This window comes from Thunnus thynnus, chromosome 2 (genome assembly GCF_963924715.1).
Source record: "Thunnus thynnus chromosome 2, fThuThy2.1, whole genome shotgun sequence".
Taxonomy (NCBI): domain Eukaryota; kingdom Metazoa; phylum Chordata; class Actinopteri; order Scombriformes; family Scombridae; genus Thunnus; species Thunnus thynnus.
Window position 1 is genome coordinate 36,510,747 of NC_089518.1, and position 17,296 is coordinate 36,528,042.

Below are 17,296 nucleotides of genomic sequence, written 5' to 3' on the forward strand. Positions count from 1 at the left end.
AATAAATATAAACATATTTAGCTTCCAATGCAGTCAAACTGAATGTCCCAAATGTAATTCCTATATGAAATACCATAGGTTTAAAATACTATATTAAATAAATATGAATATTTTAGATAGAATATAGACTTACTCCCACCAAATCCCCTTAACCAGTTTGGTAATTCAAGATATTCTTTCTCATTAAAACCTTATAGGAGGTAAACTAAGATATTTTATAAATGACTCGGATCTGTCTGTTGTGTACTTAAAATGTCAACATTTATTTTGGGTTGTCAGGAAAGTGTTAACAGCACTACAGAGCATGTAAAATGGCAATTAAACAGCCGGCTGGTGGCTTTAACGCTGAATTTTGCAATGTCTTATATTGGAATTAGATTTGAAGTTTTGGGATGAGAAGTGTGTATTTGTACAAATTGAGCAAATAAATAATAAACAGGCAGATTTTTTTAAAAAGAGAGATTAAGGGAGTGTTATATTATAATGTGGAGCAAATGTTAATGCCAGAAAGACTCTCAGTAGCTAAACAAACCCAACTGTAATTAGATAGTTTTCATTTTATCACAAAAAAACATTTTGTCAGATTATTAAACCAAGAACAAAACAGGTTATATTAAGAGTCAAAAGCCTGATCCCATATGAAGCACTGTATGTAACCTCGCACGTGTCTGTAAAATGTGTTTAAAAAGGACTGATGGACCTCTGTCACCTCAAATAAAACATGTGTATAATTTTAATGTATGTGTGGTTTGTTGTATTATATTTTATTAACATTTTACTGCTTTATTATAATTTATTTTGTGTATTATTTAATCATCTATTTTGCTCCAATCTAAAATCTCGCCTTGGGTACCACCATAGTCAGGGCCGGTGTTACACTGTATTTCGTGACCCATCAGATTCTGTGACCCGCAGTGTTGGAAGAAGTGCTGAGATGTATCAATAACACGATGTAAAAACACTTCATTACAAGTAAAAAATCCTGCATTAAAAGTATAGAAGTATTACCAGCTAAATTTACATAAAGTACTAAAGTAAAAGTACTAATATTGCAGGCTGTGGCACATCATGAATTTCTGCAAAAGGATTTTAAATGCAGGATTACTTTTACTTTAGTACTTTTGCTTTAGTACTAGTAAGTAAGTAGGATTTTTAATGCAGGATTTTTACTTAATGGTGGCATTGATACTTTTACTTAGATAAAGGATCTGAGTACTTCTTCCAACACTGCAGGTCGCAGAGTCTGGTGGGTCACCAAATACAGTGTAACACGTGTAGGGCCTTCAGTCGATCACTTTCAGCCATTTCGTCATCCACAAAGGAGGCAATTTCTTCCAAGTCCTTGTGGTTCTTTCTTCGGAATAGACACAATTGTTTAAGAGTCCTGGTACTTACAATAATCTGGTGCTGATGTGCCAAAATATGAAGTATTTTGTTATTTGTGAAACCTACACTATGTTCCACAGTCCTCATTTTAACGCAGGCAGCAGACTGCTGCGTTGATATTTCCCCTTCAATAGGCAATTAAATTTTTCTGGACCTTATTCTCGAAATCAGACTTTTTTCCTCTCAATTTTGCCCTAATACTCCGTCATAATTATGAATGCTGTCCAAATGAAAAAAAAACTGTATTGTGAATAATAATAAATAAGAGCCGGAACCATTGAGCGTCTCGGCAGTTTAAGCGGGCGGTTTCTCGTCGGATTGTAATTGCTGTAACCTCATCCGGCATGTTCAAAACTTAGCTGAATGTAACTTGTTTGTCGTTAGTTGGTTAGTTGTTAGTTTTGTTTACTGGTCTGTCGTCATGCCTGCTGAAAGTCGACGATGGGAAACTTTAGAGGCTTTAAAAAACTCCCCAAAAGGAAATATCACATTCAACCCTTACTGGTCTGAGCGGGGCGAGGTGAGTTAATGTTAGCTCAGATATTAGCTGAGTAATGGCTGATGCTCTCCTTAATACATCCTTACTAACGTTAACCAGGCTAAATATCTCTGTTTCTAGAGCTAGTTAACTTAACTAATCATTGATTAAAGTGACCGTTAAACCATTTAACTCTGCAGTGAGGACAGTTAACCTCCGTTGTTTGAAAAATCTTCAATACTTCTCCGATTCGTCTTAAAGTAGTCAACGCTGTTTATTTATCATTTATTTAGTTATCTGTTTCTGACTGTTAACCTAAAATTATTGAGCAAGAAGTAGAAGTTATTCTCCATCTTTTAACTACTCTAAAATCTGTGAGTGGACACAGAATTGTGACGCAGTTTATAAACATACTTTTGATATTTATCGGCTGATCTAGACCGGTGGTTCCCAACCTGTGGGTTGGGACCCCTGCATGGGGTCGTGAGATGATAAAAACATATTTTGGACACACATGTGATTATTCTGTCAAGCTTTCTTCGTATTACTGTGTTTTACGTCCTCAAGCCTCTAAAAGTTATTCAAATAAAACAAAATAAGTCCTCTTTCTATAGCGTCAAGGTTAGTCGATATACAGAAGATTCATCACTATTTTCAAAATTGAATAATCGTTTTAGTTATTTTTTTTAAGCAAATAAATGAAAAAAATAGCTTGTGTCAGCTTTTCAAATGAAACATGATGATAAACGGAATATTTTTGGGTTTTGGGCTGTTAGAAGATGTAACTTTACACTGTGGGGAACTTCAACAGACATTTTTCAGTATATTCTGACATTTCGTGGACAAAACGATTAACAGATGAATAAAGACAATAATTAATAGTTTAACTGGTAGACAATGCAACATGTGACGAGGGGTCGCAGGTAAACTTTGCTTTATTTTAAAGGGACACAGGTCAAAAAGGTTGGGAACCACTGATCCAGACCAATGTATCTGAGATGGGCTAAAAAATTGGCTGATTTATTGGTTTGCCTCCAATTCACAAAGATACACAGATCACCTGGTGGCTATAAGGGTTTAGGTTTAACTCCAGAAGTGGGGGGACACATTAGTAGTGATGGATTCTTCAAGATCACATCCCATACTGTAGCAACGGGGTCAACTCTAGATGTTTCACTTCCTCAGTAAAAGTTGCTCTCAGCAGCTTTGTGAATATGTCTTCAGAGTAAACTCAAGTAGCAAGAAAAGATAACATATTTTCTGACTTCTTAATGCTATATAAGTCTGTTTGCATCTTTACTAAAAACTAAAAAGAGCCTTTACTGCCTTATCTTTGATTGTTGTTCAGATCCAGCATGATTGTTGGAGGCTATTATTATAATTGCACATTGTAAACAGTATATTGTAACAGTAATTATACTATATCCTTTCCTGAAAAACATGTACATCAGAGCCTTCTCTCAAGCTGCATGTGACCCCATCAAGACTCCACTAATTAGTAGGTTAGAGGAGCCTTTATGTTGCCTGAGAGACGAAACACTGGGCAGAAAAGCCCCAAACTTCCTGCTGCTTTCAAAGCTGAACCTTAATGAGCTTTTTCATAAACTCAAACGTCTTAACATCAGAATTTGAACAACTAAACAAAGGGCACTGTTAAGTCAATGTTAGTGAGTTATTTTATGCTGAAAAGTAAGTTCCTGTCTAGTTAAGTAGACAGGAAAGTTGTACATTTTATCTTACTGGTAACGTCACTGATTGCAGATTTTCACAGTGTAGTGTGTGTGTGTGTGTGTATATTTTAGGCTGTATCTGACATTTGCAGGCTGGTTGACACATCCGTGACCGTGATACAATAAGATCACAGTTTTGGAGCTTACTGTGTGGTCACTCGTTCTTAAAAAATATACCAAAATAAACCAGATTTCTTCCTCTACACTCACACTCTGTGTCCTTTTGTTGCCTGTTTTTGTTAACCCTGTTTCATTCAGCCCTTTGACACGTACGGTTTCTGTGTTTAAACACATTCATGACTTGAGTTTTAATGTGTTTGTTCTTGCAGGATATTTTGGCAGGTTGTAAAGAGGCCATCAGCTTGTCCTCTCACTCTGGAGTCATATTGCAGCGTCTTGGCTCTTTGCCCCCGCAGAGGTCCTGCTTACTGGGCTCCAGCTCCGGAGACTCCAGTCCCGGTCTCTCTGAGCAGATCCCAGCCTCCATTTCCTCCACAGGATCCATCCCCGACATCACCGCCAAGCACACCACACTTTCTGTAACCACGTCTTTAAAGAGTGAGCATGAGCAGGTACGTCTGTCCTCCTCCACATCTGAATAAAGCCTGATTTGGTTAAAGGAAAAATTCACCCAAAAACACAATAAAACTTGAGCTTGAGGTTCGTTGTTGATCTTGGAAACAGCAGCTTGAAAAGAAGAATAACCAAAAGTGCCACTTTTTTATGATTTTGAAGCTTTCAGCCACATTTCATTAAGCAACTTTTTGTTATTTTTGTTACTCATTTAATATCAAAGCAGGAACAAATGAATTATGAGACAGAATATGATATGCAGACATATTAGTAAACGGAAGTACAAAAATTTCAATTTAAAAACCTTTGAAAATTTTTTTTTTTTTTGAAATTCAATTAAAAATTCATTTATTAATCCATCATTTAAAGACAGAATAAGTCGATTTTATTATTATTAGTTATAAATTGGCAAAGTTGTCTTTTATTTTGAGTTTTTTTACTGCATTATTTAAATTAAATTTTGATTAATTTACTAATTTTACTACTTCGGTTTTTAAATGGTCATCAGGGAAAGTACAAAGTGACCGCCTTTAGGCTGCTTCGTATATATATATGTTGGCAAGTAATCACATGATCAGTACAGACAAGTTGTAGTCACATGACTTGGAAACCTTAGAATGAGCCCTTTATATCTACAGAGGGAGCAGGTCTTTTTCCACAGAGCCCGCCATGTTTCACCGCCATGTTTCTACAGTAGCCCAGAACGGACAAACCAAACACTGCCTCTAGTGAGGGCCTTTCTCGGACACTTAAGGTTCTCCTACATGCTTGGAAGGGGAGGGGAGGGGTATTCAGTTGGTTGCAATCTGCAACCTCATCACTAGATGCCACTAAATCCTTCACACTGGTCCTGTAAAGCTCAAAGAGACGTCTTCAAATGTCTTATTTTGTCTGATCAACAGTGTCAAATATTAAGATATTCAGTTTATCGTCATGTGTGACACAGAGGAGTTTCAACCACTGAATAATTAATGAAAAACAATCATTCAATTATCAAAATAGCTCTCCCTACTGTATATGCTGGTAATTTAATTGGATGTAATAACAGAAGGTAAATAATAAAATTTGGTTGTAAAGAGAAAAATGTTGAATTGATTAATTAAAGTCAGTTACTGAAAAATTTATATCACAAAAACTGGCAGCTTTTCACACAGTTGTTCCTTTTTATGTTTAGTGCGTAAATAATCTTTATTTGAAATATATTATAGAGATTTAAAAAGTTGGAAATGAAGCTGGATTTGATGCTTTCTTCCCTACTTTATATTCTTCCATTTCTCCTTTTTTGAATTCATCTACCTTCCTGACTTTCTGCCTCCATCTTTTCCTCAGGTTAACGCGCTGCAGGCTGGTAGTCATGAGGCGAAGGATGAAGACACGGAGGCGGACGTCGGTGAAGTCTCCAGTCCCGCGTCGTTACCCGCCATCTCCCTGCTGTCGCCCAAAGCCATGGAGACGGCCGGCCGCATCATCAAATTTGAAGAGGAACAACGAGAAAAGGCCAAGGTCAGACGGAGCGATAAGATCACCTTAACAGCTGTGTGACAAGAAGATGTTTCCTGAACAATGTTTAATGGTTATTGATTATTGTAATTAAGTGTATTTTAAACAAGGACGTGAGCATTTATGTGCACAGATATAAAACAGTGTTGTTTCATTTTTGGACGTTACATCTCATCTTGGACCGAAGAAATGCATGAATTAGATCATTCAAGAAACAATCAGTCAACTTAATGGATTAGTGAAGCAAAAGAAATGTGATCAGTTTTTACCAAATACCAAACATTCTCTATGTCCAGCCTCTCAAATGACCTGTTGGTCGGACAAAACAAGACGTTTGAAGATGTCTGACATCTGACATCCAAATAAAACCATTAAAGGAGAAGGCTGGTGATTTGCAGAACCAAACCAACAATAAATTGATCCACTAACAAGTATTGTGTGTGTCAACAGGTGGCACTCAAACTGCGGCAGGAGGTGCAGGAGAAGCTGATGGCGGCGGTGGCGAGCTCCGGGTCAGAGCAGCTGAAGCGCTTCGAGGAGTTCATGGAGTTGAAGCAGAGGCAGGAGTACCAGAGCATGAGGGACATGATGGACAGAGAGTAAGACTCACCAGGCAAAGATTAACATTCCTGTAAAAAAATGTTATGTGCTGTCTGGTTTTCCACTTAACGGTTTTTTAACTTTCTGCACTGTAGAACTAAAGAGAGCATCGGGCGTCAAGAGAAGCTGAAGGAAGAGCAACGACACAGGATGAAGGTATGATCATAAGTTCACATGTAGAAAGGATACTGGAGCGAGTAACACCCAAAGATTGTTGTCTGGAAACATCGTGAGGTCCGGTGTCGAGATGATGTCCTCTGTGCCGTCAGATCCTGAACCTGCGGCTGAGGGAGGCGGAGCAGCAGCGCATGCGTGAGGCGGAGCTGGAGCGACAGCGTCAGGCAGAAGGCAGGGAGAGGCTGCGTAACCTCAACACCATTCAAGAGGAGATCCTGCAACTCAACCAGCTGCTGGAGCCGTCCACTCAGACCAAGACTAACCTCCCGCCGGCCAGCCTCAGCTCCTACAGCACCCGCGGGAACCAGCTCTGCTCCCAGGTGTCCGAAGTGGTCCGAAAAACAACAGAGGTCGGTTTAATTTCAGGTTTAGGATCGGGGGGCTTCTTCCCGGAGAGCGAGAGGAAATACGATTTGTATGCTTTAACGTCTCTTTTTTTACAGGGAGAGTTTCCCAGCGTGGAGGACATGACCGTGGCGGAGCGAGCCCTCCACGAGATGAGGGCTCTGATCCGGTTGATGCAGGAGGAGGTGGCCAAGGTTCAGGAGAGGAAGAAGAAGGAGCAGGAGGATGAAGAGGAGCGCAGGAAGCAGGTGGAGCAGCAGGCGCAGCAAGAAGCGCAGAAGAAGGCGGCGCAGTCGGCCAAAGAGAAGGCACAGAGGAAAGGTGAGAGAGAGAGAGAGAGAGAATGGCACTACATGGAAAACACTCAGAACTTTAACATTTCAGTCACGGGTTCGCTCAAAAAATTTGTTGCTGTAAGAATGTTGAACACACTTACTCACTGGATGGAAGGAAATCGTTGGGCAGCTGTAAAGTTACAAAAATTGATTTGATGATTTATTTTGATATAGTTAAAGCGACTGTAATATATTTTTTGAGCTAACAGTGTGTAATGTGTTGATCGTGGCTCGTAGTGATGAACCTACAGAGAATTATCAGAGACTCTGCAGCTCCTCTCAGCTTTAACGGAGCTTTATAGTGAGTTTCAGCTCATTGTTTATCTGTCTGACTGCAACTTTACTGTTTTGGTTCACTCTCAGTGCTCTCATAGTGTTGTTTTCAGAGAAAAAGCCGTAAAAAGTCACTGTACACTACCTGCTCAGCACCAAATGGCAAAGAGACACAGTTAGCTGTAGACTAGCTGGTGAACAAAGTGGAGCATTTAGCAGCTAAAGAGCCAGATATTTCCCTCAGGAGTTGGTAGAGAGCAAAAACAGAGCTAAAAGAGAGTGATTATTGGACTTACATTCACCAGGTGGACAGAAACACGACTCCACATGAATGATAATGTTGCTCCGTAACTGCTGGATGTGGAAATAATAAGTTCAACATATCAACTCAAAGTTGATGATACGTCAATGTTCACAAGTTGTTTCTGCTGCCCCCAAGTGGACAGAAAAATTAATGCAGGTTTAAAGTCAGTCAAAGTCAAGACTTATTTGATTTTTATTGAATTCTTTAGTTAAGGTAGTTTCATTGAGATCATGGTGTCTTTTTCAAGTGAGACGTGTGTTCAAGAATGAACAGTTTACGTACGGATCCACAGAAAATTCACATTCACACAAATTTGTCTAATTTAATTTCAAAGATGGTGCAGCTTAATATTTTTTGATGTGTCATGCTGGCAGACAGAACCCAATATTTGACAGTAATTATCTTCCCACAGGGCTGCAGAACAGCGCTGAAGACAGCACATTGAAATGGTACAAGGAGCTGCAGGCGTCAGCTGCTCAGTGCGCTCAGTCCTTTGAACAACTCAACTCCCCGAAAGACAACCAGGTGAGTTTGTGCTTCTCTGCAAGAATGCTTATAATCTAACCATGAAATTCCCACCAGCCTCCTGGTAAAAGGCACTTTGGTAGAGATTTGCTGCATGAAATAGCAGTAAAATAAAAACATAAAAGTCTAAAATTGGCACAATTTTCTTTTGAATCTGGAACTATATGGTCTAAGAATAAGCCATCATGTTAAGCACTGCTGTGGCAATAAAAAAAGGACAGTGATGATAATAATTTATTCATAACTGGGACTCTGTGCTTAATTTCTCTTCTCTGCACTCAGACAAAGAAACTGAAGCTGGAGCTTCAGAAGGCGGCCACCATCCCCGTCAGTCAAATCTCCAGCAACTCTGGATCTCAGCTCAGAGAAATCTTTGATAAGATCGACAAGCTGCTGTCGGGACGGGCGGTGGTGTCGGGGGGGAAGTCTGTCTCCACCTCCCAGCATCCGCAGGGCCTGGACTTCGTCAGCTACAAACTGGCTGAGAAGTTTGTGGTGAGTCTGTCTGTCGCCGTTTGATACGTCGTCACACAAATCCTGTAGACCATAGAAATGATGCAGTTTATATACCTAACTCATGTGTATCGTTGCTACTACTACATATCCCATCTGTGTTTGTGTAAGCGAGTTAGTAGACTTCTTGGTGGGTGGTGATTCACCACAAAACCTGGCTCTTACATTACCCACAATCCAACTCAACCACTGCTAATTCGGTGTGAAATTCAGGTGTGTTATGCTAGTAGCGGCTGATGTAGCCTGGAGCTGCAAGCCTCCAGCAGAGATGAGGAGCTACAGAGGTCTGGTAACCTCACTTCTATCTAACTCTAAACCCTCAGATGTTTTTTACTTTTCAAACTTGTAGTCTTCAGCCCCAGCTGACGCTGTTTGGAGCTATTTCCCCATCTTTATTCAAGAGCGTGGTATTTGAGACCATAATTTATTGAATATAATAAAAGGCATTTTTACAGATGTAATCACACAAACATTTACCACAGAGCTTATTTCACTATGAATCTGTTACCTTGTTGAGGGGATGCATTTAATAAATACCAAATACTTGTTTAAAATTAGGGCTGTCATGGGAATTTATCCTGACTTACAGATAAATTTACTACATGGGTAATTACACTAGAAATGACACTGGCACTATCTCTCAGAAATCTGTCTGGAATAAGATCCAAGCCAGTTGCTTTGTTTGTGTGTGATGTGGATTGACACGTCCTTACCCTTCCCACTGAAACAGGACTCATCTCAAATACATCAGGAACAACGTTTTTGGCTTCGTAAAAAGAATTTTCACAAATTATAGGTCACACAAATCTCCCTGAGCCACAAGGTAATTTAGCAAACTAGCAGCAACAGATGTAAAAAGAATTATTAAAATAACTAGCAACCTTCCATTATAACTGCATTTTATTACACGTATTACTTGTGCATGTGGCAAATAAACCTTTTACATTGACCTGAATTTGATGTCCTTGCACATGGGAAATGGGTTTGTAAAAGTCTGAAGTATAAAATCCAGTGTGTAATCATCTGTGTGTGTGTGCGAATGATTGTGCACACATCCCGGCTACTGTACCTTGACAACCTCATTTTCCCTTGTAGAAACAAGGAGAGGAGGAGGTGGCATCTCACCACGAAGCAGCGTTCCCCATCGCTGTGGTGGCGTCTGGAGTCTGGGAGCTGCACCCCCGGGTGGGAGACCTCATCCTCGCCCACCTGCATAAGAAATGCCCGTATGCAGTCCCAAACTACCCTCCGATGAAGGACGGCACACCTGTGGAGGAGTATCAGAGGTCAGTCTTGTCACACAGCTCGTTATTATGTTTGATAAATCCTGAATGGATGAAAAAAGAAGAAAATAATTTTACATAGAAAATGTACTTATTTGGTGGGATTTTCCCTCTCTTCAACAGAATTCTTGGTTACCGTGTGGACGACTCCGGGGTCGAAGGTCAGGACAGTTTCCTGAAGAGGATGTCTGGGATGATCCGCCTCTACGCCGCCGTGATCCAGCTGAGGTGGCCCTACGGCTCCAAACAGGGGGTAAGAACTGTCTCACTTCCTGTTGAGGTCCCTCTTAGTGCATTCATTCATTTCAGAATGAAAAGAGACAAATGTAGAACCAAAATGAACACAAAGGGTTAACAAGATTAGTAGGGCTGTGGTCTGCTGGTCGACTGGTCGATATGCTCTCGTCTGACTAATTTCTCATTGGTCGAATAATCTCCGTGTTATTTTCATAAGGAGAAAAGTGCGTCATCAACAGCTTTCCAAGAGTAATCCATTATTTCCTGCGGCGGGAGGGACAGACTAACAAATTAACTGTGAAAACGGGGGTGTTAGTGAGAGTATGAAGGGGGTTAGCTCCAAAGTTAGCAACAATGGGTTAGCCTAACCTGAAGACACAAAACAGAAATACAGAACGGAGAAATGTGTAGCTGCCGAGTTTACTGTGCACTCTGTCCCGTCATCAGTCCCAAAAATCAAATATGTTTTAATAAAATCTTCATGAGAAGGACTTGTGGACATTTGTAAGATTAGAGTCTTTACATATCACACACTGTATGACATTTATCTGCCGACTGAACCAGACTGGAACAGAACCAGCTCTGATCGGTCACCGCAACCGAATCATATTCATAATCATCTCAACAGTCGTCATGTGTGTCCCCGCCTTTAGTGAAGCAGCATATTGAAATGTTCTAGTACGAGTTATTCACTGTTGACTTATGTCACACACTTGTCGTGTTTCAGTCTTTTCCTCACGGCCTGAACCATGGCTGGCGTTGGTTGGCTCAGATGCTTAATATGGAGCCTCTGGCCGACATCACAGCGACACTGCTGTTCGACTTCCTGGAGGTGAGTGTTACTTTTTAAACATGTGGAAGGGATTGTTTTGTTTTACTGCTGATCTTTTAAAAGAGTGTAGGTTAGTTTATTTATCTGTTCTGTTATCGTAGGCACTTAACATATGATACATGCAGGTTAATTTTGATTGTAGCTGGTATTTAGTTGGTACTTTGTTTTTAAGTGGCTTATATTTTCTTTAGAGCCACTGAGTGATATTCATCATCATGTTGCTGTGTTGTTTTCATGAAACTTTGGAACAGGCTGGGGATAAAGGGAAATTAAGTTTATTCAATTACTGTGGTCAATGAAAGCAGCTGTGGGAGTAAATGTGACTTAAACTCCAGTGTTGATGTTTGTGTTTGCTCTCGTGTTTCCTTCAGGTTTGTGGAAATGCTCTGATGAAGCAGTATCAGGGGCAGTTCTGGAAACTCATCCTGCTTCTGAAAGAGGAATACTTCCCCAGGTACACACTCACTTAACATCTAAAACATGTTGCAGCAGTAAAGCTTACCAGCTGCTGTCGCCATGAGCTGACCTCCTTCTGTTTGATGTATTGAATATGTCTCTTTGGCGTCTCCAGGATTGAAGCGGTGACCAGCAGCGGACAGATGGGCTCAGTCATCAGACTCAAGCAGTTTCTAGAGGTACATTATATCTGCTAATGTTAGCATTTGCTTATACAATTACAATTTAACGTAGGAGACGCTTTTATCCAAAGCAATGTACATCTGAGAGCTGATACAACACAAGCAGGGATCTAGTCAGGAAAGAACAACATGAGTAAGTACCATTAAGCTAAGTCTGAGTCTGACAGGACGTAGGTGCCAACAGGTAGTGCATAGAGGCAACGCATTGAGTACATAGAAAGGATTAATCAGTCAGTGTCCTTGCTTGGTAGACTCACAGGTCACAATTAGGTCTTCACACAATAAATCAGTCAGTTTAAGTGGAAGAAAGGTGTGACACCGTCTCTCCTAAAATGATCCTCAACAATTTTTCTAGATAGCAGATATCTAAAGCTGCAGCGGTTAGTTGCAACTATTAAATTAATCTCCAACTATTTTGACAATCAATTAATCATTTCGAGTCATTTCTCAAGAAAAAATGTTCCAGCTTCTCAAAAATTTTCTGTTTCTTTAGTCTTCTATGACAGTAAACTGAATATCTTTGGGTTGTGGACTGTTGGTTTGGACAAAATAAGGCATTTAGGTGTCATCTTTGGGAAACAGCGATTGACATTTTTTCACCATTCTGACATTTTATAGACCAAATGACTAATCGATTCATTGAGAAAATAATCAACAGATGAATCATGAAAATAATCACTACTCTAATTATCAAAAATATGACTGTGATGATGAAATAAAATAAGACTCTCTGATTTTGGTTTGTTTCTTGTTTAAAAACTTTTTGTCTTCGCACTTGTAGACATCGCTGCAGAGCCGACAGATCAGTCCGCCCAAAGGCCAGCTGAGCTCCAACTTCTGGAGGTCGTGAGGGACGAGGAGGTTGAGAAGACATCTTGGATGTTGCTGCATGACGCTGTTTAGTCTTGAACAAGACAAAGGAGTGAGTGATCTGATGCTGGGAAACCTCTCCTGCTGCCATTCAGGGGGGAAAAAGTTGAAGCTGCGAGGAAAGACAAAAGTCGGCTACCTGCTCTGGTTTATTTACTGGATGTCCCGAACAGCTGATCAGCAGGGATTTAATGGATGAAGACACAGTAGAGGCCAAGTTTAACTACATTTTTAGACTATAAGATGGTGCCAAGAAAAGAATCATTTATCAAGTTTTGGAGATTATAATGATTAATGATATAATGTTATATTTTTGTCCTAATTCTTCAAAACAGTGAAGGTAGCACTTTCAGACAAACACACTGCAATCCTCTCGACTTTCTTTCGGGCCGTCCTTTACAGTCTTGAAATTATTTTCTGAGTGTCCAGATGTCTGTCTGTACTGCACTGATAATTTGATTTATTGCTTCTTAAAGCTTTACAATATACAATTCATGACTGTGCAACAGAAAACACCCAGCAGAGCCATGTTTGTTTTTTCTTAAATGCAATGATTATGCGTTGTGTTGAGATAAAATCTCTCCTTTACATTTTTGTGAAGTGCCTGAGTCTAAATCCTCCAAATGAATAAGTTCTCCATCATATTGTTCAGCTGTTTCTATCAGTTTTACTGTTAGTTTGTTGATATTCCAGCTGTTTATTTTACCAACGAAATTCAGTTACGAAAAGGTCTCTACTGTTTTTATTCAGTGGCTTCTCAAATCAAAATTGTGTCGAACGATTTGAACGTTTAGCTATTTATATATATTTTTTTATTATTCCACCATGTGGAAATAGAATTTGTGGTTTTGATGAACTCTTTGTTTAATCATTGTGAATGAAGTTGCCTCAAGATTAGAAATATGTATAACAGATTTAATTCAGTATTTCCAAAAAAAACAAATGATTTGAACAGAGAAACAGAAATCTGAACACGACTCAAGGCTTTGAAGTAAAATCCGATGTGCTTCGCTTTTTGTGAAGAGCAGAGCTGAGGTTTGTTCTTTTCAAAATGTGAATATTTACATGATGTAGACACATGTGTGAAGTACTGAATGATTGTAATCTTCAGGAATCTGTAAAAATGTCTGTCTAAACCAAAAGTCTAAAATAAACCTCATCACCAGTTTATTTGATTATGTTTTACTTGTTATTTTTATTTTCACCCTCCATAAAAAGGTAAATTTAGTTAATCAATGTGTTGGTCAACAAAATATCTCCAACAACTTTGACAACTGATTAATCATTGAGTCATTAAAGACAATATACTAAAATTCTTAGCCTCTTAAATGTGAATATTTTCTGGTTTCTTTAGTCCTCCACGACAGTAAACCCAGGAACATGTGTCTCTGAAGCAAAGCTTTCATATAAGGTGTTAAGATAGTGCTTAATTATAAGGAATTAAAGAGTGTGCTGTGTTTTCCACCACAATGTAGAAGATGTAAATGAAGCCTATGAGAGATTTTTGTCTATAACAACTGCTCTCTATGAAAAAAGTCTTCTAGTAAAGAAAGTAAGGAAATAGTTAGCCAATATTTTAGAGCCAATTTCTAAGGGAATACAAAAGGCATGCAAGAAGAAAAATCAATATATACATTTTTTTAAAGAAAAGAACAAAAGAAGCAGAACACACTTATAAACACTTATAAGAAATAAAATCAAGCTGACAAGAGTAATGAGAAGCAGCAAAAGTGATTATTACAGCAAATTACTGGAGGACAACAAAGAATTAAAAATACATGAAAGTATTTAATATTAAAAATGGAATGGGAAAAACAAAATACTCAAATCATTTTAGCACAAAGAATAATACAACTATTAATGATATGGACTTAATTGCAGATGAATTTGATGATTTATTTATTTTTTGGTCCTGGTTTGGTTTAGGAGATTACAAAGACTAGTAGAGATGATGTGGAAAGTAAAACTATAAATGGAAACACATCTATGTGTATAACAGTAAGAAATCTACAGACTGGAACAGAATGGATATGGCTATGGTTAAAAATATTGAGTATGTGGGGAAACCTACACACATTTGCAATCAGTCTCTACAAGCTGGTATATTTCCTAGCAAAATGAAAATAGCTAAAGTCATACCTATATATAAGGCTGGAGACAGACATCTACTTTCAAATCACAGACCTGTTTCCTTACTTCCACAGTTCTCTAAAATACTAGAAAAAATATTCTATAAAAGATTGGGTGAATTTATCAGAAAATATAATGTACTGTATTAACAGCAATATGGCTTTAGAGCTAATAGGACAACTTTGTTTGCACTCATGAAATAACTACAATAGCAAATAAAGAATATACAGTGGGGGCATTCCTGGATCTTAAAAAAGCATTTTATACAGTTGACCATGACTTATCATTGAAGAAATTACAAAGATATGAAATTAGAGGGGTAGCACTCTCTTAGTTAAGCAGCTACCTGGAGAAAAGTTACCAGTATGTTCAAATAAATAACAACTACTGAAGGTTACTTGTGGGGTTCCCCAGGGCTCAGTGTTGGGACCACTGTTGTTTATTTTGTGCATAAATAATATATGTGAGGTTTCCAAAATAGTAAAAACTCTATTATTTGCAGATGACACAAATGTATTTTGTTGCAGTAATAATCTAGAACAATTCTTGGATACAGTGGAAAAAGAACTGAAAATGCTAAAAACTTGGTTTGATTCTAATAAACTAACACTGAATTTAAATATTCAACTCAAACAAGAAACTCATGATAAGTGGAGTAGAAATTGAAAGAGTGTCTGACATTAAATTTCTTGGAGTAATAATAAATAATAAATTATGCTGGAAGCTACATATAAATTATACCAAAGCTAAAATTAAAGTCAACTTCAATATCACATAAAGTCAAAGATCTTCTGAATCAAACTTCTTTATACTCCATATAAACAAGAAACAGGAGGTCTGTGAACCGGATAATAAATCTACAAGCATTAGTCCTCCCTGGAACTCTCTTGGAGCAAAGCCTAAGAGTAAATCATTTCCCGGGAAAATGGGAGGAAGAGTAGGAGGCAGAACCCAGGGCCCTGAGATATGTGATACGACTGGTTGGCCTGCACTATCATCCAGGCAGAGTGCCTCTTCAACCCCTGTTCTTAGCAGGAAACAGCCGTGGTCAGCTGCGAAAGGGAGAACTAACAACAAACCTCCCTAACAACCGAGTGTGCAGCTGGAGAACAGATTTGCTCCACTGCTGCAAGACCTTGTATCTCGTCTGATGACCTGGATAACTTCTTGTCTTCACACAGTAGGGTAAGAACTGAGAGTAAACCAGAAAGTAAGAGGCTACAGGGAAAGCTAACGACTGGGCCTCAAACTCTGATTTTGGGTGACTGAGTTATAAAAGATTTAAGAAGCATGTGCAGTAAAAACACCAAAATACTCTGCTTTCCCAAGGACAAGGTCTCTGACATGACTGAGAGAATCCTGCATACTGTGGCTGCACAACCAAATGTGATCATCATACTGCACATAGTGACCAATGATGTTGTGAAACAAGACTTTAGTGATCTGTTGAACAAAGTCAGCTCTCTGAATGCTGAGGTGTTTATCAGTGGCCCTCTACCACCAGTCAGAAGAGGAGTTGAGAGGTTCAGCAGATTGTTGGCACTGAACTACAAACCACAACTGCAGTGAACTACAGGCCACCTAAATACTGTGCAACCTTTTTTGATGACTTTGCTGAACTGCTGTCTATTATCTATATTGACTTTGATTTTAACATCCATGTTAACAACCCCCAGGACAGGGGTTAAAGAACCGTGTTAAGTTCTTGATAACTATGGACTGAGCCAGCATGCGACAGAGCCCTCACACAACAAGGGGCTCACTCTGGACTTAATCATCTCTGAGGGTCTGAACATTTCGAAGGTTAGGGTGACTGATGTTGCTCTCTCTGATCATTCCTGTGTTTTCTTTGAGAATGCTATCTGCACGCACACAAATGTTCAAACTGGAATCTTCTACACATCTCTTCTCTCAGGTGTCTTCCCATAGGCCCTAAAAACTCATCAAGCCACTCTTAAAAAAAGAACAATCTAAACACTTGACTAATGAGCAACTATAGGCCCATATCAAACCTCTCGTTTTTAAGTAAAATCATTGAAAAAGCTGTTTTTCAACAGCTGAACAACTTTGTGGCACTAAACAACCATTTTGATGTCTTCCAGTCAGGATTTCGACTACACCACAGCACTGAGACTGCTCTTGTTAAGGTCTTCAATGACATACACCTAACAGTGGCAAAACAGTATTAGTATTACTGGATCTCAGTGCCACATTTGACATGGTTGACTACAACATATTACTAGACAGACTAGAAAACTGGGTGGGACTTTCTGGCACAGTACTGAACTGGTTTGAATCCTACTTAAAGGACAGGGACTACTTTGTGTCTATAGGCAATTACACATCTGAGTGGAGACAAAAATGACATGCAGAGTTCCTCAAAGCTCCATTCTGGGGCCTCTTCTGTTCAACATCTACATGCTCCCACTAGCTCAGATTATGGAAAACAACAAAATATGTTACCAGTTATGCAGATGACACACAAATTTACATAACCATATCACCAGGGGACTATGGTCTAATACAAGCACTGAGTAAGTGCATTGAACAAATCAACGACTGGATGT

The 17,296-nt window shown here is 39.0% G+C and overlaps 1 protein-coding gene across 1 annotated transcript; it reads left to right on the plus strand.

Moving 5' to 3' along the window:
• Positions 1–1,714: 1,714 nt before the first annotated feature.
• gle1 (GLE1 RNA export mediator) lies at positions 1,715–13,769 on the plus strand. The gene is made up of 15 exons (XM_067572629.1): positions 1,715–1,906; positions 3,924–4,166; positions 5,497–5,670; positions 6,118–6,266; positions 6,363–6,423; positions 6,537–6,794; positions 6,888–7,110; positions 8,114–8,226; positions 8,509–8,721; positions 9,835–10,025; positions 10,146–10,275; positions 10,987–11,091; positions 11,463–11,545; positions 11,663–11,726; positions 12,511–13,769. The coding sequence occupies exons 1-15, from the start codon at positions 1,808–1,810 to the stop codon at positions 12,577–12,579; spliced, it is 2,175 nt and encodes a 724-aa protein (XP_067428730.1). The 5' UTR covers positions 1,715–1,807; the 3' UTR covers positions 12,580–13,769.
• The last annotated feature ends 3,527 nt before the right edge of the window (positions 13,770–17,296 follow it).

Bases quoted from the DNA above. Each gene is read 5' to 3' on its own strand.
- gle1 (XM_067572629.1), top strand. From the start codon at position 1,808: ATGCCTGCTGAAAGTCGACGATGGGAAACTTTAGAGGCTTTAAAAAAC. The intron at 4,167-5,496 runs GTACGTCTGTCC...TCTTTTCCTCAG, and splicing joins TAAAGAGTGAGCATGAGCAG to GTTAACGCGCTGCAGGCTGG. The intron at 6,424-6,536 runs GTATGATCATAA...CTGTGCCGTCAG, and splicing joins AGCAACGACACAGGATGAAG to ATCCTGAACCTGCGGCTGAG.